Consider the following 24,288-nt stretch of genomic DNA (forward strand, 5'->3'; position numbering starts at 1 on the left):
TATCCCAGAAACCGTGGATTAACCAGATCTAAGAGAGGTCATTCCTCGCAGTCCAGCAATTTCCGAACTTTACCGACATAACTCTACCGTCGTAACATGTTTTGGTCCCAGTTTCCCATCCTCCTCCATGCTTTTTACGTGCGGGGTATGATTTTTAGCAAGAAAAATTAGACTGAAACCACGAAAAAAAAGGTTTTTATAAACAGGATAAGTGTTGAAGGTGGGTTTTTTTCCATATTTTTACTGCACTGCTTAACAGAGAAATTTTTTTACCTTTAAGAGATATTTTTTTATCATTAAGCGGCCAATATGATGCCAAAATGGCGACCTACCGGCAAATTTAATATTTCGGCATGTATTGCATAAGTGTGATGCCTTTGCCGTGGAAGACTGTTAAGAATTGATCGTGATTCAAAGAGGATAATCTTAGGTACATAAATTGTTCTAGTGAAATCATCACCCAGGCTAGATTGACGCAGACTGAAGCGGTGAGGCAGCACTCAGTTATGTCAACACGTGGTAATCCATGTGCGTTTGACTGAAATATTTGATTGTAGTTCAGAGTAGCCTTCTGTTGATTTTTTATTTACCAGAGTGCATAACTACATTATTTTGACAAGGCGTGGTGGGACGTTATACGTTTTGTTTATGCATGCCCTTCTCAAACTTGTTTAATATGTGTGCTTTGCAGAGGGGTAGAGATATTTTAAAACTGTCAACGAACTCAACCAAATTGACTTCATAGCACTGTAAGATTTCTGCACAGCCCCAAGCTTAGTAAAATTTCCGCACAGCCTGATACTACATTATACATTCAGTTCTTGGATAGAGAAAACAATGACAAAAATCATACATTGCCATTGGGAAAACAAATATGTTTTACAATAGTATGAGGCTGTGTGGAAATTTACCTTAAGCTTTACTATGTTTGCAGTTCTTGAATAAGGGAACAATTTGTGAAAAAAATGATGAAAACTGTAAATTGCCTTAGGGACTATGGCTTTACTTTGCAACAGTATGGGCTGTGAGGAAATCTTACACACAACTTTCTGCAGGAAGCAGCTTTGGATTCAGAAAGGATTCTTTTTCATGGGGAAACATCAACTAGAAATTAGCTGTCTTATAAGCAATATATGAAAAATAACATCCAAGACTGTCATGAACAATTGACTTCAAAAATCCCTGCAAGAAGCAGCTTTATATTCAGAGAGGATTTCTTTTTTTCATAGTGAAACATTAACTAACTGCACCATCTCATGTTGGATATAATCACATCCAGTATTAATGGGTAGCCATATGTGACCTTTGTTCATTTAAAATTAGGCAGATAGTCATGCAATAGTTAGCTAATAGAGATTTTTAGATTCCCTTGGTGACCCACATGAAGTGTCATGCTTTGTCATCAACCAATCAACTATTTAATTATTTATTTATTGATTGATATATTTTTGGGAAGCAGGGTTTTTCTCCAAGTCCTCCAGTTTTTCTACCTCCACAGAAACCAATATTCCAAATTCCAAAGCAACCTAGAAACAGTGACAGGAAGAGTCACCTCATGGATTGTTCACTACTAAATAATTATTATTGTCATTATTAACTAAGACTGCATACAATTAAAGCAATGAACAGATGAAATTAATAATGAAAATTAAAATTATAATTAAGTACTTTTGATAGTTATTATGTTGACAAATTGTTTGTTGTTTTTAGACTAGAGATCAACCAAAGGGGTGTGAAATTCCAAAATGTCTGCTTTGCTGAGGAGAGCCAGCATGCTGCTGCTAACGAGAATGAGGAATCATCCATCAAATCACAGTTTGAGAACCGTTTATTCTGTAACCAAAAGGTAAAACACCAGCCCAGCACTGTTCTTTAATTTTAGTTGGCTTATAATAGGGTTACAGAAATTCATTTCTGTGCACTGTAAATATATTTCTTTACTTGCTAATTGAAATGCTTGAGGCAAAATCATCCTTGCAATTTTTTTTGGTCATTTATAAATTGTTTTGTATTTAAGGAATGTTTGTATGTGGCACTTTTGTAGTTGAAAAACAAGGTTACAAACTTTCCTCTCCAGTTTTCCCTTTGTCTTCAGTAAAGAACCTACAATCTTGGATGAAACTGTTGAGACAGTTGAACAAATTTCATGTTAACTTGCATCAGTCCCTATTAAGACAAGACATTCTTGTCCTCTTCCCCCATCAATCGGTGTTGTATTATATGTTGGTTACATGTTTTGCAATCAATTTTCTCTATTATTTCAAGTAACATTGAATTGGGAGAGGGGTAAATATGCTTTTTGAGAGGGAAATATTATTGATATGTCTTGTTGGAGTGTAATCTAGATTTGTGGCAACAGGTTTTGTCTAAGATGATACTGTACAGGTGTTTTCAGTACTGTAGGTATGCAAAACTGTCCACCTCCTAAGGGTAACCAGTCAACTCGCCGACGGACCAACTCGCCGACGCCAACTCGCCGACGTATAAAATCGAGTAGAGATGTCGGCGAGTTGGTCGTCAATCCAATACAACTTATTAGAAGTTAAACATACAGAGAAGTAAACGATATTTAGTAAAAAAACACTGGCGAACATTGGTGAACATCAAACAGAAGCTTAAACATCGGTGAACATTGGTGAACATCACCAACGAACGAGTTATTGTGCGACAACAACACCGTAAATACTCATCTTGTCAATCACTCAGATTTTTTAACGAAAACTTGGCTTTCTAGACGAGATCTTTAGTAAAATGCAATTATTTTTATTTGCAACAAAGTTTATAAGGATCTTAAGGCGAATAAAGCGAAGTAAACCTCACCAACGACTCTAACAGCTTCAGACGCGAACGAGTTATTGTGTGACAACAACACCGTTAAGACTCAGCATGTCAATCGCTCAGTTTTTTTAACGAAAACTTGGCTTTCTAGACAAGATCTTTAGTAAAAAGCATTTCTTTTTATTAGGCAATTACAGAGTAAGGTGTTTGGATTATGGGAGAAATATGAAAATTGTGAAAGAACAGCAGCCCAATTATTGAAATCGATGTCGAGATTAAACGGACCTACAAGAGCAGAGTAATTGCATGATATACATTACTTTCACATGTTCATCTGATCTTTATAATAAATGGAATTTTATCGTTTTTATCGTAAATCAAACGTTCTCGATCATGAATAAATCTTTCTTTAAAGTTAAAAAAAAAACGTGGTTCCGCGTGGTTGCTATGGTTGTCACACAATAACTTGTTCGCGTCTGAAGCTGTTAGAGTCATTGGTGAGGTTTACTTAGCTTTATTCGCCTTAAGATCCTTATAAACTTTGTTGCAAATAAAAAGAAATGCTTTTTACTAAAGATCTTGTCTAGAAAGCCAAGTTTTCGTTAAAAAAACTGAGCGATTGACATGCTGAGTCTTTACAGTGTTGTTGTCACACAATAACTCGTTCGCGTCTGAAGCTGTTAGAGTCGTTGGTGAGGTTTACTTTGCTTTATTCGCCTTAAGATCCTTATAAACTTTGTTGCAAATAAAAAGAAATACTTTTTACCAAAGATCTTGTCTAGTAAGCCAAGTTTTCGTTAAAAAATCTGACCGATTGTCATGATGAGTCTTTACAGTGTTGTTGTCATACAATAACTCGTTCGTGTTTGAAGCTGTTAGAGTTATTGGTGATGTTTACTTTACTTTATTCGCCTTGAGATCCTTATAAACTTCGTTGCAAATAAAAAGAATTGCTTTTTACTAAAGATCTTGACTAGAAAGCCAAGTTTCCTTTAAAATCTGACCGATTGTCATGATGAGTCTTTACGGTGTTGTTGTCACACAATAACTCGTTCGTGTCTTAAGCTGTTAGAGTCGTTGGTGATGTTTACTTCGCTTTATTCGCCTTAAGATCCTTATAAACTTTTTTGCAAATAAAAAGAAATGCTTTTTACTTAAGATCTCGTCTAGAGAGTTTTCGTTAAAAAATCTGAGCGATTGACATGATGAGTCTTTACGGTGTTGTTGTCGCACAATAACTCGTTCGCGTCTTAAGCTGTTATAGTCATTGGTGATGTTCACCAATGTTCACCGATGTTTAAGCTCCTGTTTGATGTTCACCAATGTCCAATGTTTTTTTACTAAATATCGTTTAATTTTCTGTATGTTTAGCTTCTAATAAGTTGTATTGGATTGACGACCAACTCGCCGACGTCTCTACTCGATTTTATACGTCGGCGAGTTGGTCCGTCGGCGAGTTGACCGTAAACCCTCCTAAGGGTTGGACATTTTTTAGCCTTTTGAGATTCTTCAAATGCACTGAAAGCTAAGCAAGCCTTTGGTTTTGTTAAAAGTGAAACTGACTGATGACTACCAGTACCTGCCAAATGTTTACCACTTGTTGCAAAATTTCCAATGAGACTGTGCAAATAAATGTCCTTGAATAAATAAATGTGTTTTATTCCCCAGGTCTCCCAGTTCAGTCAGTTACCAGCTACCAAGAGCACTGTCAGTATTGCATCCTCAAGTACAGGTACTTATTTTATGGATGAGTTCAATAAAACAATGCCCTGTTTCACCAAATATTGTCCTGAAAATTGTGAAAGTGACTGAATAAATTCTACTTTTTATCAGCTTTGGAACCAACCAAGAGATTGTTAACATTTTTTGTAGTTGTGTTACCAAGAAAAATGAAAAATAAAGTCTTTCAAGAAGATTTGAAGTTCTGATCTTCTGATTTCTTGTTCAGCCGTTCTACTGCTGGATTACATGGAACTTTTTTGTAAACCGGGCTATTTACAAGATTCACATGTAACAGATGTCCTGCAAACTATCATAGCATGAACATTGTCAGGAGCACCATGTTGATTTTTAATGAAATGAAAAGAGATGATGAATTTTAAAATCACTTGTCAGGGGAACTCAGATACTTTTTGTGTTTCCCACTCTCATGGCAACTTTCAGCTTTCTTCAATGGAATATTTTGGTCCAATATGAGTGTTAAATTGAATTGAAGCCTGCTCAGGGTGCATTAGCTTTAGCGGTAACTAATTTTTGAGATTAGGAGAAAATTACCTGATGGTACATGTACTCATAATTTTATTTTATTTTAATGGTATAATACAGTATATTTATATTAGTTTACTTTGAATTCTTAGGAAGTGGATTCAAATGGAAAAAAACTTGAATCAGGGGACTTCTCAAAATTTAGATTATCTCAAGAAACTGTTGAGCTTCTGAAAGGTTGGATTGATTTTTTCCTTCTGATTGACAGATTTTGTATATTTTCATAGAATTTATCCAAAGTAAAATATAGGTCACATTACACTGATTGTGGTGCTCCAACTCTGGCAGTAGTTTGACAGTTTTTATAGAAAAGCTCAATCCAAAAATTTTTACTATGCTTTGTTTTCATAAACACTTTCTTGTAACTGACAATGCAATTTTTATTTTTAGCAAAGAACATCACTCATCTTTTCCCGATCCAAAGTGAAACATTTGACTTCATTTATGATGGTGAAGATGTTATGGCTCAAGCAAGTAAGTCTAGGAACATTTGTGTTATTTCATATTATTCCAAAATGAAAGTGAATTCAGTAAGTGAGTTGATGTAAATGAAATTATTTATTCACCAATAGCATGCTGAAAATGTCTTATCTTGACCAGTGTATGATCATTGACAATTTTAAATTTCATAATTCAGCTGAACTTCAATTACAGAAATTACAAAACTGTAAACCTTTAGAAAAAATTAATGGGGCTTGAATGAGTGCCTCCCAGATAGTAAATATCAAACAATTTTTTAACCCTCTAACTCCCTCCCACGAGTGACCAAGACAGAATTTCTCCTCACAACATCATAAAATATCAAACAGATAGGTGATGAGAATAAAGAAGAAGATCAATTTGGAGTTTGGTCAATTTCTTTACTTTTTAGCTTTGTTACATATGAGGACAAATTTGTGACTCATTTAATAAATATATATTTTCATGTTAAATAGGGACAGGCACTGGGAAGACAGTGAGTGGAAAATTTTCTTGTTATCATTTAACTAATTGCAAGTACCATATGGACTGGAGCACAAATAAAATTACAACTAGCAGGATTCCAATGACATGTCCATATTTTCTATCTTCAGAGATAAAATCTTAAGTGAAGATAAATTAAAATAAACATGAAACATTAAAATTTTGGCTTCATGTTGATGATATTTATGTTCTTTATTTCACAGCTGTCCTTTATATTACCTCTAATTGAAAAACTCAAGTTAGAAAATCGGTCTGAATCTTATAGACAAGCTCCAAAGGTATGTGCAAAGGCTCTGAAAAGACATTAAGATTTCCTTAAGAACCTGAGTTTACTGTGTTTCTTCTAAAATGTAGTACAAAATTAATGGTTACTTAAGATTTGCAGGCAGGTAGTTTCACAGGCCTAGTAGGCCTCATGTTTCTTGGGAGGCTCAGGTTCACCCTAGCACATTTTCAGGATATTAGCTCTTGTAATAGCATTCTCCTATTTGATGAGGTCTTTTCCAATTTTATGCTGCTTTGTTAACCCAATAGGTCAATCAATTTTACTGAATTTGAAGAGAATTTTATGTATGTACATGAAGGTACATGAAGATCCTTCAGCATAAAATAGAGTTCAACCTTATGTGTCCCTGACCGTGTGTTCATTGGAGAACAGAGGAAAAGTTACAAAAGTAAAATGCAAGAGCATATGATTGGAAGTCAAATCTATTTCAAACATCTAATAATCAGTGAAAAATAGAAGTCAATTAGGAGATCATTCAAAACACTTGTTGTATGTTGTAGGTGTTGGTTTTGGCACCAACAAGGGAACTTTGTAAACAGGTAGGAATCTTTATTTTTGATTCTCAAAATACATGTAATTGCAATTATAATAATTGTCATTTTAAAAAAGTTTCATTAGCCTTTGATTAACTTTTCCCAGCATCTAATTTCTCTGTACCATATCACCCTGAATAAAACATTAAGGTCAGGAGAATAAAAGAACTGATCACCAACTAAAGAAGCTCTTGATTGTTAGACAAATTCTCCTTGTCAACACCTTTAAGTAAATGTATAGAGAGCTGTATGGAGAATATGAATATTGATGTTAGGGTGTAAAGGGTTAAGTAGCTTCACTTGAATTTGGATCTCTTTGTATTGGTCTGTTATATTTTTGAAAGCTTTGATCATAAAATTCCTGATTTACTTTTCATTTTTCTTTAAAGTGAAGTACCTCATTACCATTTGTTTGTGATAAATTTTATGAGTTTGGAAGAAATATTTTTGAGTTTTTGTAACTCACGGCTAATCTATTGATACTGACAAGTAAATTAAATTCCCCTTATTTTATGTTTGCAGATTGGTGGTGAATTTGACTATTTCAAATCAGGTCTAAAAGTGGGCTGCTTTTATGGAGGAGTTCCAGTTGGCCCCCAAGGTAAGTGACATTGCAGTTGACAGATGTAAATAAGCTTGATCTCATCCTCTGTCATTGTAGACAGCTTGTAAGAGAGAGCTTGATGGCTTTACTAGCTCACAATCTTTCTCTGAGCTACCATGTTTAAGTCAGGAATTTCCATCTCTCCCCAACCTTCTTCAATTGTGAAAATCAAAGATGATGGCCAAACTTCTCACTAAGAAAAAAATGAACTAAAATGGAACTGTAAATGTAAATGTAAATGTACTTTGGAACAAAGGAATAAAGAAACCAGAATTAAAATTTAACCTTGGTTTAGTGCTAAATGGTCTTCGAACAACTGGGTCCAGATAATTAAGGTGACTCTCCATCTCCATTTCAGACTCTCATCAGCCTTCCTCAGTTGTAAAAATCAAAGATAGTGGCCAAACTCTTCATTTACCCTTTAACTCCCAGATCAAAATTTGCAATTCTTCTTACTGTCAACCATACAATTCTTATAATTATAATAGTTTAGAGAATTTAGTACTGGATCAGTTATCTGGTTGATATTGTACTGATATTGTAGGGAAAAATTCTGTCTTGGTCACTCATGGGAGTTAAAGGTCAAGAAATACATGTACTATAATCACTCACTGTATTGTATGCACATAGCCACCATGAACTATCAGGTAATTAGAGTGGCTCTGCATTTACATTACAGACGTAGTAAGAGTTTCCGGAAAGAGGAATCTTGATACTCTGATTGCAATTCAATGATGATAAAATGACCAATTGATAAGAAATGATTACATGAACATGTGTATGAATGTAACTTATCATCAAAATGTCATTGTCTTGTTTTGATGGGCAATGATTGTAACTTAGGGTCACTAATTTGTTTTTTGTTATATTGACTTTGGCAGCTGATGCAATTGAAAGAGGTCTGGATATTGTAGTTGGAACACCAGGAAGACTCATGGATCACGTGGTTAATGGAAGTCTAAACCTCAGAGAGTTGAGGTAATTTTGAATTCTTCTTGTATATGAAAAGAAAATCACACTTTGTTCACCCATAATGGCTTCCCATAAGTATTTGAAGTGTTATGGAGTATGAATCAAGTAAATCTACAATCAAACCTGTCTTAAGTGGTGCTGTATTAATCAGTTGTTTGTCAAAGTCTCGAAATTCTTTCTCCTTTGCTACTGAAACTTTCACCTCTGGTCTTGCTCACCCTATACTAAGTCTCAACAGTCTGTTTGTTTTGTCCTCCACCTGTAATGAACGGTCACTTAAAGAGAACTCCCCAAATAAGACTAACTATAATCTCTAAAGTAAAATTTATTCCATGTTTACCTCTTGGGTATCTCCCGAAATCAGTGTTAGCACTTTGTGTTCAAATGTCCTCAACGCATTGCAGATTGTTTTTCTTCTTAGGACTGTTATGATCGTTGAATATTTGGTTTTTTATAAGATTATAACATCAATTTAATAGTAGTTTAAGGCCTCATTTAAACTTTTGTTAGTGTTATGGTTAAGATGAAATGGCATTTTTTATCGCGTTTGACCCCTATTATGTAAAACCTATGGTAAGCGGTCACCTTGCTATTCCCCGTTGGTGACTGCCTAATATTGGATCGACTTTATTGTTAAATTGCCGCTCCATCTTGCAACCGGTGTTACGGTTTTCTTTTAATTATAACGTAATCATAATGTTTTATAGGTATGTGGTCATCGATGAAGTTGACAGGATGTTAGATATGGGATTTTCAGACGTTGTTGATGACATTCTTCAAGAATCATACAGCTACGGTAATTGAAATAGACATTTTAAAAGTTGGAGCATGTACATTGACTTTGAGCAAGTCAGTTATTTCAAAACAGTGCGTAACGGGAGGGAAAGAGATAAAATTGGTTGTATATTATCAATATATCTTACGTCCTCAACAAACCATTGACGCTGGCAACGTAGAGAAGGTTCCTTCGATTTATAGTCCTCACCTGAGAAAACAACATTTTCCAAGGATTTGCAAATTAAGTAAACCTGTAAGTCGTTCAAAACTGAACAATGATATGGGCAAATCTTCGCAGTAATGAATACCATCGCGATACCGGTGCAGTGCTCTACCAGCTACCAACATAATGACATGCTTCCTGTTGGCTTGTTAGCTCAGTTGGTAGAGCATTGCACCGGTATCGCAGAGGTCATGGGTTCAAATCCCGCATAGGCCTGAATTTTTTCAAGGCCTTGTTATTTCACTACTGCCCAAGTAGTGATAATTACTGCGAAGATCGCTTTCATATTCATTACTTAAACCGCAGTTCACATTACTTTCATATATTCACAGTCATTGAGACAGACAAACGTTCCTCTTCAATAATGATAATGTACAAGTATGTCATGCCATATGCGTGTGCCGTAGCGTGTAGCTAAGCCAATCAGATTGAAGTATTTGTTATATTTCCCTCGTAGATTCGCGCCAACACCAGTTGTAATAAAACTTTTAGTATCGATTTGTCTGGGGGTCGGACTCTCCCGTCCAGTCCGTCTGGTGCATTTCTAATTCAGCTAGCTTGGCGGCAGTAACATTGCGATTCTCTTGACTCATCTCGTGTGTGTTTCATTTTAGGGGAGAAGCCTCAGGCATTGTTGTATAGTGCAACATTACCATCATGGGTTCACAATACAGCCAAAAAGTATATGAGTGAAGACAAGAAAGTAGTGGATCTTATCGGGACACAGTCACTGAAGGCAGCTGAAACTGTGCAGGTAGATATGTTTATCTTAATTTCTTATCCTTTGTAGGTCGGAATCACTTGTTACCTTAACACATCGACGAAACGCAAGTTCAATTTGCTTCCAGGACACCCAAAACAAAACAACTTCATTCAAATTTCCCTCGTTTTGGATTTGTTCTCCAGTAAGGAGTGTTTTGCCTTTGCTTTGTTTGTTTGTTTGTTTTTTTTTCGTTTTTCGTGTTTACTTGTTGTTGTTTTTTCTTTTTTATTTCTTGTTGCTATCATGTGATAACCTCTCAGGCAAGGTATGAATTGTTCTCGTCTACTGTAAAAGTTTGTTGCGGCTTGTAAAACTTTGTTTGCGGCCGCAGGCTCTTTGAAATCGAACCCCCGTTTGCGACCAGCTTTCGTAAGCAAGCGCTAAAAATTTTCAGTTCAGACAGTTTGTATTATTTAGTAGCAGAAGCGCAAAGAAGTCTTGTGCCAATTTTGAGTTATGCACACCAACTATTTTAACATAACTAACATATGGTGATTTTCGTAGTACCGTACTGATCAGATTTGATTTTTTTATCTATTCTAGCACTTGGCAGTCCAGGCCAACAAGGATAACTTGGCTTCCGTAATAAGTGACGTTGTCCAGGTTTGTGAAAGTCAGAGAGATTTTAAAACCCTTTACACCCCAACATCAATATTAATTTTCTCCCTACTCTTCCCTATACACTCTCTTTGGTACTGACAAGGAGAATTTGTTTCACAATCAAAGCTTCTTAGTTTGATGATCTTTTCCATTACACTCATGACCTTAATGAATGATTCAGCATTATTACTGTAAGGAGAAATTGGATGATGGTCACTCTTACAGCTGTAACTTGCAAGAGTTAAGCATGATGTTTACGGCAAATGTTAATAAAACCCTCAAATTAACTCTTCTTGCCTTCCGCGTTCAGCCATTTGTGCGCTAAATGAAATTATTTGATTGATTGCTGTTTTTGTACCAGTTTAGTATCTCCTGTAGCTAATTGTTCTTAACTTCAGCGGGCAGACAATGGGTTATGAAATAAACTTTAAATGTTTCCAATGGGTTATCGGTGCAATAAGTGATAGGTTTTTGACCAATCAGGGCGTTCCTAACATCTCGGTTATGTTACTGATGTTCTCTGACATTAGGACATCTTTGTTTTTTTTCTCTTCACCTCAGGTATACTGCGGCGCCCACAGCCGAACGCTCATTTTTACCGAAACAAGGAACGAAGCAAGCTATTTGGGATTGAATTCTGTCCTCAAGCAAGTATGTTATAGCTTTAGGCAGGCTCACTGGTGTCAAATTCTAAAGCTAAGATTCTTAGGTATAATTTCGATTTGAGGGATATAGTCCTCTAAAATCAATGCTTAATTCAGATCAACGGTTGCCCTGCCGAACACAACCGTTAAACGTCTGCGCATTTGCGAACGGTGTAATGACTTAGTGGCGTGCTTTCAGGGTGTCAGAACCAAATTATCTCAACTGCACAGCCTAGTAAGTCAGGGTGTTTTAGAAGCGTAAAACCTTTTTTGATAAAGCTCTAAACAAAACGGTAACGCAACAGGACACGTCTTACTCGAATAAGCTTTTTGTTCGAAAAGTCTCGAGTTTTCCTTTTCCTTATTTTTATGTCCTTTCCAGTACAGATTTCTATGAACGTTTCAATTTTCGTTTGCTTATTTTTCGAGACAGCAGTTGTTTCTCATGTTTTCCTTTGAAACTCTGCGCGGAAGTTGGTGCAGTCAGCTAACCTCATGATAGAGTGCCTCCCCATTGCTGTCAAAAATCCACGTAAACAAGCAATGAGCCTCCCTTCCTGGCACCCGTCAATCAAACTTCTCGAGAACTCAAAGGCACTAGTTATAACGCAGTTACACACACTACATTAGCCTGCATATGTGACACAGACTGCTGACTTGGAGAGCCCGCTACGGTCTTTGTTTTTTAAACTTTATCATTTTACAAAAGTTAACGGTGTTCCATCGTTATTGTTGTGTCTTTCTGACAGTAGTAGCATAACATCTATCATCCTGCTATTTTTGTTATATTTAGGATGCACAAGTTCTTCATGGAGATATTAATCAAGAACAGCGAGAGATAACCTTAAGGGTATGTGTCCTGTCGTGCCTAACTGTATTATGAATTTAAGGGTGTCCAGGAAAATATACATTTAAATGTTGCTTTTTGCGATGATGTGTCATTTTTGTGAGGGTGAACCAAAGCAAAACAGTCCTTGATTTGTAAGGTTTCTCAATTAACCCTTTAACCCCCAAGAGTGACTAGCATCTAATTTCTCTCTATAGTATCACCCCTAAATCAAACATTAAGGTCATGAGAATATTGAAAATGATCAACAAGTACAGGAGGTCCGGATTGTTAACCAAAATCTCCTTATCAGCATCTTAGGAAGAGTATAGAAAACAGAATGGAGAATATGCATACTGATCTTATGGTGTAAAGGGTTAAAATTTCTCTATTCATTTTGCCGAAACACTGATTTTTTTTCCCAACGAACTGTTTGTTATTAGAGTTTTCGCGAGGGAAAGGTTCGGTGTCTTGTAGCCACAGATGTTGCAGCAAGAGGTCTGGATATCCCTGAAGTGGACCTGGTTGTTCTAACGCAACCACCAAAGGTGAGTATGAAAGGACAATCTCTACATTATTTTCTGGCTCCTTTAGTCCAGCTTTCTAACTGCCATTCATTAAGCTCTCTTTAGGCAAGTCAATTCCGTCGAAAGCGTAATTCAGTCATTAGCAGGTTATAACACGCAATTGGAGATAACAAACTCGTATTTAGCCACCAAAGGTAGGACAAATTGAAGATAAATATCTATTTGGCGGAGACAAACCCAGTTTTAAATTTACGGCCCGCCAAAGGTACCATTCATGACGCACTTAGCAATTACGCGATCCACCGACGCACCAAAATTACTTTTTCTTTTTCGTTTTGTCTTTTTCGGTCGTCATTTGCATCCCGTTTTATTTAGAAAAACCACATATATGCCTTGCATTCTCAACTAGCTTTTATGATTACAAAGAAGTTGCATATTAATCCTTGAACTCTCAGAATAGATTAACATGTAACTTCTCCCTGTAATATCCACACATAATCCAGCAAACTGTTACTAAGAATAATCAAACTTATCAGGTAGAAGTTGTTATCTTAATCTAACACTAAATCCTTGTGACTGATTCACAAGAAAAAGTGAAGTAGCGAGAGGGGAGAATTTACATTCAGACCTTGGGAATTAAAGGGTTAATTTTTGTGTCCCTTCAGGATCTTGACATGTACATCCATCGTTCAGGAAGAACGGGTAGGGCCGGCCGTAATGGAGTAAGCGTTGTAATTCACGGTCCAGGTCAGCTGGCGCAGTTGCGTGCAGTGGAGAAAAGTACTGTAAGTGTATCATTGAGGTTATTGATTATTTAGTTTTGGGCACATTCAGTAGCATGTTCCTCTTTTAAGCAACTTTGAGTCGCTTGCAGTGTGACATAAAGAGTTCTCAGGATTGCTATTTCGCAAATTTGTGATTTTGCAATGACAAGTTTTTTTTCCTTTTTTTTCTGCAGCATGGGGTTCAAATAGCAGATCTAAACAATAATTTTTCTTGGGTTATCAAATGAGTACGAGTACAATTTGGAGTGGATATAAACGAGTGAATTTTCAAGAGACTAAACAATTTGTAATCTTGAAAAATTAACCCGTACTTTGTATTCAATTAAGATTTCACCAGATATCATTTTATAACGCATAAGAAATAACGCTGTGTGTTGATGTTGTGTAGTTCAGTCTAAAGTGTTAATCATTCAGATCCTTTTAATGTTACGTATGTTATTTTTAGGGATCAGTCAAGGGGGCTGGAGGATTTTGGGGGATCACGTAGTTTTTAGGGGGAACAGAGGGGAGATCAGTCGTCGCCAACAGTGTGTGAAGGGGGACTGTGGAGAATTAGGGGGATCACGTGGTTTTAAGGGGAACAGAGGAAGGATCGGTCGTATACAGAAAAATAATATAGAAAATTGACTGCTAGTTGACTGCCATTGAAGGGGGAGGGGGGTACCATGAGAATGGTACAGAGCCTTATAGGGGGATTAGGTAAATTTGATGGTGCTACATCCAAAATACTCCAACCTCCCCATCCTCAGGCGATGATCAATGACTGGCCCCTGAACCCTTTTACTCCTAAGATCTCATCAGCGATTCTCCTTACTGACTTCCATACAATTCTTATGACGTTAGCTCCGAGAATTTGGAGTTGGATCAACTGATAATCCCGTAATTGATACTTTTCCTGTTCTCATCACTCTTTTGCGTGATACTGTATTGATATTGTAAGGAGATGTTCGGTCTTGGTCACTAATAGGAGTTATAATAAAGCTCGGATATAACACGTACTGTCATTGGTTGAAAGAGCGTGCTCTATGAGAGTATAGAGCATAGAACTGAGCTAAAGCTGTCACGCCATCTGCCAAATCGTATGTCCGACCTTTTCCGGGACTTCTTTCTAGCTTTTCTTTCGTTAATAAAAGTGAAATTTCGGAACAAGCAAGCAAAGGTTTGCAAAAATGCCAGGCGCAGTAATTTACGTTACTGTAACGTGAGCAGAGACAAAAATCCTCAAAGATAAAACAAGATAGACAGTCCGAGTTTTTTTAACGGTTTTCACGCTCAGTTAGATTGCGAGTTTACGTACGGTAATAAAAATCAAACACAGCTAACACTTGTGTAGTATATAGAGTTTCGATTTCAACTAGAAAAAAACAGGAATTGTGAAAAATATAACCTGGCATAACTGTTAAAATTCATACTAATCATGACGGTGTCAAAGACTTAAGGTCTATCGCGGCTAGCTAATCATGGCGATCTTCGGTCATCGCAGTGGAGCAAGCCTCAGGAACTAAATCGACTACCCTTCGAGTGAAAAAATAAGAGCTTGTCCTGATTACCTTTCCGATGCGTTGAGTGGAAGGCCAGATCAGTCACTGCAACCGAGTTTTACGGCGCTGTCATTCCGAGCGATCTTTTTGTCTTGGTGAATTCGGCTGTTGTTCATTCATAATACACTCGCCTTGAACAGTTTGTTTTCTACTTGTAATGTGAAATAACTTGCGTATTTTTGTGAGCCACGATTGGGCCGAATTTCACTGAACATTTCACTTTCAGATCCTGTATTAGAAACTAAAAAACTTCAGGCAAAAGTGTTAAATTCGACATGCCGAGCTATTTTAGTTTGTAAACTATTGCAGAATATGAACTTTGATGGTTTATGAACTTTGATGGTTTGACATTTTTGACAGCTTTAGTCTTGTACAGCCAATCAGGTTATTTGGGAGGAATTATTTAACAGGAATTCTGATTGGCTTATTGTAGCGTGCTTTATGAGAGTATAGAGCATGCTGACGACACTGTTGTTCGCTTTGGAAATAAGATTTGTTTTGAAAATTGAAAGTAATTCTTGGGGAATTTAACGGATTCTTTATTATAAAACAAATAGATAAGCCTTGACTGTTAACTATTTGTTAATTAAGGGGTTAATACACGCTGTATGGATATTATTGTTTGTCACGGGGATTGATTAATCACGTATTTGGTTCAAACTTTTTTACCTTCATGTTTTGTATAGTCATTTATTTATTGATACATTGACAAGTTAATCTATTTATTTCAGGGAATCAAATTTAAGCGCATTACACCTCCATCAGCAGACGATATCATTAAGGCATCTGCTTCAGATGCAGAAAGGTAAGAACATACTTTTTTGAATCCTAAAGACACCCCTTAAGATACATAAGGGTAAGATTTCCGTCAGCAGTTGCCCCGGTTTCCATAGCATGAGGGGAAAAAGAGTATCACTCTGAGTATAGCCGTTTTTTTCTTGGACGGGTTCTACTCCAAAGCACATAATCTTTCCACCCACCCGTCCCCCTCCACCTTTTGTCTCCCCATAATTCCTCAGGTCTTTTTACTTCTGGCCCTGATTGTTTGATGGCTGAATATGTACTGTGTATCCGGTCTGTGCTCGAACTCGTTTGCATCGATGTGGTTTGTCTACCCTTAGGCCTTGGTCTTTTTTTCATGCTACGATTATCTAGCTGAGAGAATTACTTTTTATACGTTTGATGCGATCATCATTCTCTTCGCCAGGTTTATTGAAGAAATTTCTCCTGATGTGGTGGAGAAGTTCCGAGATTTTGCTCAAGCGCTGGTGGAAAAACTGGGAGCTGTTGAAGCATTAGCAGCTGCACTGGCGCACATCTCCAACACGAAAGAGATCAAATCGCGTTCTCTCATAACAGGCGAAGAGGTGTGTTTTGTGCAGTAAATGTTATTAAGCCGGTAGTGAGAGTTGATTTGTCCTACAAGGACTATTTCCACCCCGTTAAGGCCGACATTGACTGGCGATTCAACAATATGTGGGAAGGCATTATCCCAGGTGGCGCTGAATGTGATGATGACTTCCGCACGGGTTGAAGAAACGCCAGTCAAGATGGAGGTTCTCTTCAGGAATAGCCACCCTCAAACCATTACATTACAATGCAGCTTTGTAGAGCGTCAAGTTATTTCACTTGAATTGAAGAGTCCTCCAAGATTGGTCGTGAAAACTCGCGCCACCTTACGATACAAGTCTGGTAATATGCAGTCACGTGACACATTTAGACCAATCGTGCGCAGTCACTGAAAAGTTTGTGATGGATTTTAGTCAAAGTATTGATGTTAAATTGTTCAGAAAATAATTAGGCTTCAGAGCCTTCTTATCTCCCAAAACTCTGATTGATAATTCTCTCCTAGAGCGCTTGTTAATCAAGATAACACTATTTAGCCGAGAAGTTATTTTAAGCTATTCGTGTCACCCATTTAGTGTAGTGAGATCGTGAGGAGAGTGACAGAAGTTTCATATTACTCAAATCTGGTCGTTGCTTTTTTTCTTTTGTTTCGATTTGTTTTCGTTTCGTGTCCCAGGGTTTCATCACCTACTTATTGAAATCTCGTTTGGAGATGTCTGGAACAGGCTTCATATGGAAGGCACTGGAAACGTTCCCAGAGATAAAAAGACATGCGCGCAACATGAGACTCTGTCAGGACAGTATGGTAAGGAGTATTTGATTTGTGTTACATCACTTGTCAGGGCGTGAAATTAATTTTTTTTTTCGGATAGCCACTTGGCTCCTAAATTCTTCAAAGTGGTAGCCAATTCAAAAAAAGTTGGTCGCCATTTCCAAAGACAAACAAAACCTTTTTTTACGCTGTCAGAGTTCTAGATTGACCCTCAAAAATTAAGTTAGGGAAAAGATCTTTAAGGAGCTACGAAGTGGACACTAGGATGGTTGATATACAACGTTTAAGCTCAACTAAATCCAAGATGGCGTCTAGTTATCGATAGGGATGCATGTGCTGCGTTTTGGAAACAAACTTAACGACGAAGTCTAATTCACTACATCTCTTGGAAAGGTTATGATAAAACATTCTAGTCGCCAATTTGGCGACTAATTTTCAGGATTTGGTCGCCAAAGTGAAAAATTTAGTCGCATTGGCGCCTGTATTAGGCGCAATTTCACGCCCTGACTTGTCGTATCTCTCAATAATCACGTGCGCTGTGATTGTTTATTTTAGCTGATGTACTCTACATGCTTATTAAACCCGTTACGACCCAGCATCAGTTTACATATTCTTCATACTATTCTCGATACATTTCGCAAGGTGCTGACAGGGAGAATTTGTTGAACAATCAAGAGCTTCTTTGTTTGCTTATCAGTTCCTTTATTCTCCTACCTTGACCTTTGATTCATGAGTGATATTGTAATGAGAAGTTAGATGCAAGTCACTCTCAGGGGTCCAAAGGTTGATAAACCTTATTTGAGCTAAATACCAATTGTCCAGTACAGATCGCGTTAAATCCTCGGGAGGTCTTATTCCTTCTCTTAAATTTGAAGGCTAAATCCAGGCGTGAACTTGAGTAATGTGTTTAGATTGTAATCCCTAGAGTACCGTCAAATGGTCTCCTACGAAACAGTAAGATAACAAGGCGAGTAAGGTCTATTTTCGCTCGATCTCGTTGAATGAACCGCCCCATGTGATAAAATTTGTTGGACCCCAGTCTGACTTGATGTTTTTCCGAAAATATAGTTACACAGAAGAATTTTTGTACCCACTCCAATTCCATAGTTATCAAAGCGGTAGAAATAACTCAGGGATAAATAAACATTTTCAGAATTGGTTTTGCTTTCTCTGCCTGGAAATTGTATTTCTATTTTATCTTTAGAAGCCTCGCTGAATATAAGGACGATGACGGGGGGTTTTTTTAACAAATTAATCTCTTCTGCATAATACCCTTAACTGACATACTCTCCTCTGTATTTGATAATTGCTATCTGAGCTTTGCGGTTACTCTCGAATCATACGAAGCTAGTTAATACAAAGTACGTGGTGCATTATTGCTTTATTGTGTTTTTTTTCGTGGGGGGGGGGGATATCGACATTTTGTAATTCTTTTTTTCCACGAATTTCACTGAAGTATTGTATTTGCCGTGTACTCGACAGGGTGTGGTAATGGATGTGCCTGATCATCTCGAAGATTTAATGGGGGTAAGTTGGGAATAATTGATCGTACCTCATCACTCAAAGGCTGGTTTTCTCAAGCGAAGGAATCAAATCCGTTTTCAGATGCACAGAGCTACGATTACGGTGTAATGAAAATCACACCAACAGAATGGGAAGCAGAATATCCATACTGCTAATGACTTCGTCGCTTGTGATCTTGAGAATGTTATATAAGAAGCTGAACTACGCACGCATTTCGATTGATTCGCATTTATGATCGAATGGAGGACAGACGCAAAGATGGCGTCACCATTGACAATTGTTCCGTGTTTTTATCATATCAACAAACAGATTCTGTGTTGTTGTGGGTCTGTACAGTAATAGATCACAGAAGACGTGAAAATGCGGCTGCGCTGTGTACTTTGGCACTTTTTGACGTTATCCGTGATCTATTGGCAAACAGACGCACAACAATATGGAATCTCTTTTTTGCCGTATTTACTATCAAGATCGAGACGCTTTTTTTTAATGAAATTCAATCAAAAGGAAATATTGGGAAACGAAATAGAATAAACTGATTTATCTTTCGTTTTGGAAAAATCTTAAGAAACCTTTCCTTGAAATCTTTTACACAAGATGAGAAATTTGAAGTTTTCCCTTTTTTAATCTACGACGCGTGAAATGCAGTTTTAAGTATTTGTGAAGCGTGAATTTTTCTGAACTTTGTGCGTGAAACAGGATCCCCCTTTGCAATCCTCTTGCCTTATTTATATGAGATAATTTCTTTTTTTACGCTTAGGTTGAAAATCTTCTTAAGGAAAGGAGAATTTCTGCTGTAGAGAAAATATCTGAACTGCCAGAGTTGAGGCAAAGACCGCAACGCAGTGACACGAGAGATACGAGGTCGATTCGCAGTTACGGTGAAATGGATCGAAGATTTGGTGCAAAGACAGGCGGTTTTCGTGAAAGACGTGAAAGTTATGGTGGACGACAGTCTTTTCGAAGATCTTCTGAATTTGGAAGAACGTCAGAAGTTCTGAAAAGGTGGCAGTAACGACTCAAACGAACTGTGGCTGTGAAATTTTGGGGAGGACAGTCAGGTTTCATTCACGCAGGGCGTTAAATTTCAGCTGGTTCCTCCAAACGAGGTTTTAGCTTTAAAGCATATTATTTGATCGAATTTTCCTGTGAATAATTTCTTTCTGAAATGTATCTTGTGTTCAGTGATCATTTCAATCAGATTCCTCTCATGAATATTTCTTGGCTTCGTATTGAAAGGAATCAAGACATTGTTGAAGGTTCAGTCCATATTGCAAACGCTGTTTCTAAAGTTACTATAAGCTTTTTACTAAAATTATTTTACCTTACGTAAATTAGTATTTGAATAACTTACTGAAAGGTGTATGTTATTATTGAAAAAAAGAACTGCAAGCATATTAGTTTAATTTCGCTATTAACTTGAGCGCGACTTTCCCCACTCTGCTAGAAGCTCACCAATAAATTTTCTGCCGCTCAATTCGCAGATAATGTGGTAGTTGGTGGTTTATCCGGGTGACCTTTGGTAAAGTTAACGCATTTACAAAACCTGCTGATGAGAAAGTTCAATCTTGAGCCCAAACATCCAATGGAAAGGAAAACGAAACGTTCAGTGCCACCTAGTTTTAAGGTTTATTTCAAGTAAAACACGCAAATACACTTCGGTTATGAACAAAAAGGATCAATGTATCTGAGCAACTGCACACCTAGCCCCCCCCCAACTCAACATCAACCCTAACTTGTTGTCAGTTGACTGTTGTTGGGTTAGGGGAGGGGTGGGTGTGCATTTTCTTAGATAATGACGTAGATGAGATAGCAACTTAAGTTCTTAGCTGTGTAATAAGAACGGTAGGACTTTGAATTTTGGTGCTTAAAAGGGAGGTTACAAGGTTTGTTTTGCCATCCCACTTTTGACAATGTTTGGAAAAATTTAAGCTACCTAGAGAGATCAGATATTGAAATTTTTCTTCTGTGTATTTACTCAACAGGTTTTCTCTCCCATTTTCCCAAGAGTATATTAAGGGCGCCATTTGTACAAAACTGTGCATCTACACTCCACTAAGGCATCTCCCCACCAAATCCTTTTAACTAAAAACTTGTCATATTCTCCTAACCTGTCTTCACGACAGTGTACTGATTCTTTAAGTAATAGACTGCACTCTAATCGGTTCACTGGCATAGTAAACCACTTGGTATGTTGGGTGTTCCACATTGAGTGAGCTTCCAACATCCCTTGAGGGTTATTACATGGTAAACCAATAGAGAGTGCAGTCTATTGCTTTTATAAAATAAACTTCAATATTCCATGGCTTTACTAGAGCCATAAATAATACGTCTGTGGCCAATCAGTGTGCTTTTACTCTCTCAGTTACTTCATAATTATAAATATTGTCTAGTCACAATTAAATGTTAAACATTTTTCTGGTACCTAGTCCTCTATCAATTCACCCATGTCAGGTTACCTCTTTTCTTGTAGAAATTGTCTGGAGTAATCTGTTTTCGTGACTAAATTCTAACTCTTTATCCTGAAGAACATTCAAATTTCGGTTCACCTTCTTTCCAACTTCTTGAATTTAGCCTCTGTAAATAAATGGGAAAAAGATTATAAGGGCCATTACATTCATCATTCGCTCCATATTCAGACCAGTGGCAGGGAATGATTAACAATTTTGGCAAACTAACAATGGAATTCCCATTTTTTTTTCGGTCAACACCACTTCCCACGACCTTGTAGCTGGCTTCCGTTTTTCCCATGCTCTTGGACCCACAAATACCAAAACATCGCATCCCCTTCCCAATTCATACTTCCTACTTGCAACTGAGGAGGGTCTTCCCCTTGTTGGGGGAAATTCTGTGTGTTTCTACCCAACAATTAGACGATTTTACCCTTGTCCCATGAGTGATCAGGACAGAATTCTTTACAGTATCAAAATATTTTTCAAGCAAACATATGATGAGATTAAAGAAGAATGTCAATCGGGGGATTATAAGTTGATCCTAGACTAAATTCTCTAAACTAACATCACAAACTTATGGAAGACTGTAACAAGAGTTAGTGGTGAGATATTGCCAGGGAAAGAGTTTAAACCTTCATGTAATAAACAACAAAGTCTTACTTGCCCATAGAGCAGTTTTCAACTGAGTGTTGAAAAACCAACTTCAAAGTTATTACATCTACCAATCAGAACACAGCTTCTCTTATTAACCAATAAGAAATCACAGTTTAAAAACAGACAACCTGCCTGAGGTGCATGAAAATGTGGTGACCAAATAGAGATTAGTTTTATTTTTGCATTTGATTGGTGGAGATGGTGGTGTGAATTTTGAAGACCAATCACAAAGCAAAGCAAAGCAAAAATAAATCAATCCAGGATCACTTTAATTTGTTATTGAACTGGAAACTGCTTTCGTATCAACCACTATAATTTAACATTCTTCCTCACCTAGTCTCTTAGAGTAAGCATCCAGTCTGTACGCGGCTTGTTCGAGGCTTGCAACACTTTCCTCTACTTTGTCGATCTGCTCTAAATATGGTTCCAGGTTTTTATCTTAAAAAGAAATTTCATAAATCATTTTATTTTGTTGTTAGAAGTTCTTTTTCCTCTCTTACAACAACATATTTGTTACACAAAGTTGCCACAGGTTAGGAAAAAATCAGGGAAAAGGCAGGGAACATCAACCAATAATTTGTTTATCTTTTTTAGTTTAGACCATAATGTAAAAATGGAAAATATATCAATGAATGGATTACCCCCTGTGCAAATTTAATTTGCTTACAGTCTATTTTATTTTTATCACAGCTAAGTCATGAAAAAGTTAGAGATTTTTGCAGTGAAGAACTTACATTTCTTGTCTAATTCCTCCATGACTGTGATAAGTGTCTTTGCAGTGTCTGACATTTCACTGTACTTTGTAATTGTCAGCTTATTCAGCTTTTCAAGAAGAACATAATCTTGTATTGAACCTAACAACAATATAAAATTAGGAAATGGTCAAAGTAATCTTTGGAGAAGCAACCTATACAGCATGATCCTAATTAGCGAATGCTTAGCAATGAGCTGAAATCATCAGAGGGTGTTGGGTAAAGTTCTCACCATTTTTTTTTTTTTTTTGGCAGAAACCATGGTAGAGTGTAAACAAAAAATCACTACTTGCTTCAGAAAATTGGCTGTTTTAATTTACAAAAAGGGGAAAAATAGGAAAAGAAAAGGTGTATAGCCTGCAAACAGGCCTCCATTATCAGCTCTGCAAGACAGGTATTTCTCTGTCACAGAGACATTTAAGGCGAGTCTGGAGTCTGAAACTAATTGTCATTGCTCAAGTTATTATACTTTCCTGCAGACAACAAGAGCAACACACCAAAGTCCTAATAATGATATCCTGCTCACAACAGGTATGAAGATATGGGATGCTATACACCTTTCCCTCCCTGCCCCTCCTTGGGATCACATTAAACCCATCATGGCGTCTACTAAATTGTAGTATTCCGATCCCAAAAGTATCAATCGCATTAACTGTGTCAAGTGAATATCTTTTTACAGATCTACGGCTTAACTCATTAATTCCTAGGAAAGATTAGTATCTAATTTCTCACAAGAGTATTACCCTGAATCAAACATTAACGTCACGATAGTCACGATAGCCAAAGAGGCACTTGATTGTTTGAAAAACTCTTCTTGTTTGTTCCATAGCAAATATATAGAGAACAATATGGAGAATATACATACTGATGTTAGCTTAGGTGTATAGGGGTTAACAAACGACCATACGATTCACAATTGACAACAGTTTCGACATCGGTTTTCATGGGTCGATTGGAATTTATTCATATATAGTAATATTCTAAGATACGTAAACAGCAAATTTTGTACCATCTGAACGTATTTTATGACATTAATCCAGCTTACCAGCTAGCTCGCCGTTCAAATATTCGGTGATCTTGGCGAAGGCCTCCCTGCAGCAGTCTTTTAAAGACATCACTTCTCCACCTGAAGCTTCCGATTTTAGTCCTTCGACAGGCTCTTCTGGTTTCGATTCATATGAAGTATCGTGTGCGTCTTTATCATCACTGCTAGCTTCGTGTTTTGGAGGTGTAGCGTTTGGTTCCATTTTCGCCTCCGTGTCCGCCATATTGGATCTGTAGTGTGCTTCCCAGGTCCTTTTCTTCGATTTAATAAATCCCGGTTCTAACGGACAGGTGTGTCACGGGTCAGAGAGAAGAATAGGAAAATTCAGCCTCGTGGTATTTCTGCTTTTAGCAACTCGTGGCAATTTGTAGAGCCCATCAAGTTCTAGCTTACTAGCGGCCATTTAATCCCTTTGTGCAAATAACAGGATAGAGAAACTGGATACATGCAGAAGCAGCTTTTTTCGTGGGAGGCAGGAATGAAGGCAAGAAACAGGAGGAAACACAAAGTTGTGGGTATTTGCTATACATAACTCATCACCGTTTCTAAATAAAGAACAGCTGACAGGAGAGAAGGAAATGGGAAAAAGTAGATTTTCACCCCAGATTCTCCTCTGACCCAATAAAGGTACTTAAAATATAGAAATGTCAGCACACA

The 24,288-nt window shown here is 37.2% G+C and overlaps 2 protein-coding genes across 2 annotated transcripts; one reads left to right on the forward strand and one right to left on the reverse strand.

The window, feature by feature from the left end:
• Positions 1 to 89: 89 nt before the first annotated feature.
• On the forward strand, positions 90 to 21,151 carry LOC131781101 (nucleolar RNA helicase 2). The gene is made up of 22 exons (XM_059097755.2): positions 90 to 220; positions 1,711 to 1,846; positions 4,447 to 4,510; positions 5,136 to 5,220; positions 5,434 to 5,517; positions 5,979 to 5,998; positions 6,210 to 6,284; positions 6,793 to 6,831; positions 7,348 to 7,426; positions 8,311 to 8,407; positions 9,109 to 9,197; positions 10,016 to 10,155; positions 10,708 to 10,767; positions 11,326 to 11,415; positions 12,202 to 12,258; positions 12,678 to 12,782; positions 13,427 to 13,546; positions 15,819 to 15,892; positions 16,295 to 16,454; positions 17,111 to 17,239; positions 18,689 to 18,733; positions 19,488 to 21,151. The coding sequence occupies exons 2-22, from the start codon at positions 1,746 to 1,748 to the stop codon at positions 19,740 to 19,742; spliced, it is 1,968 nt and encodes a 655-aa protein (XP_058953738.2). The 5' UTR covers positions 90 to 220; positions 1,711 to 1,745; the 3' UTR covers positions 19,743 to 21,151.
• Positions 20,338 to 23,860, reverse strand: LOC131781100 (biogenesis of lysosome-related organelles complex 1 subunit 2-like). Its single transcript, XM_059097754.2, has 4 exons — positions 23,632 to 23,860; positions 22,569 to 22,688; positions 22,168 to 22,272; positions 20,338 to 21,304 (listed from the first exon to the last, which is right to left on the reverse strand). The coding sequence occupies exons 1-4, from the start codon at positions 23,852 to 23,854 to the stop codon at positions 21,273 to 21,275; spliced, it is 480 nt and encodes a 159-aa protein (XP_058953737.1). The 5' UTR covers positions 23,855 to 23,860; the 3' UTR covers positions 20,338 to 21,272.
• Positions 23,861 to 24,288: the final 428 nt, after the last annotated feature.

The sequence above is a fragment of the Pocillopora verrucosa genome, chromosome 5 (genome assembly GCF_036669915.1).
Source record: "Pocillopora verrucosa isolate sample1 chromosome 5, ASM3666991v2, whole genome shotgun sequence".
In the NCBI taxonomy this organism is placed as follows: domain Eukaryota; kingdom Metazoa; phylum Cnidaria; class Anthozoa; order Scleractinia; family Pocilloporidae; genus Pocillopora; species Pocillopora verrucosa.

Excerpts from the sequence above, each read along its gene's own strand:
- LOC131781101 (XM_059097755.2), top strand. The coding sequence starts at position 1,746 with ATGTCTGCTTTGCTGAGGAGAGCCAGCATGCTGCTGCTAACGAGAATG. Across the intron at positions 5,518-5,978 it reads AGATGTTATGGCTCAAGCAA|GGACAGGCACTGGGAAGACA; the intron begins GTAAGTCTAGGA and ends CATGTTAAATAG. Across the intron at positions 8,408-9,108 it reads CTAAACCTCAGAGAGTTGAG|GTATGTGGTCATCGATGAAG; the intron begins GTAATTTTGAAT and ends AATGTTTTATAG.
- LOC131781100 (XM_059097754.2), bottom strand. The coding sequence starts at position 23,854 with ATGGCGGACACGGAGGCGAAAATGGAACCAAACGCTACACCTCCAAAA. Across the intron at positions 22,273-22,568 it reads GGAGGAATTAGACAAGAAAT|ATAAAAACCTGGAACCATAT; the intron begins GTAAGTTCTTCA and ends TTTCTTTTTAAG. Across the intron at positions 21,305-22,167 it reads TGCTTACTCTAAGAGACTAG|AGGCTAAATTCAAGAAGTTG; the intron begins GTGAGGAAGAAT and ends ATTTATTTACAG.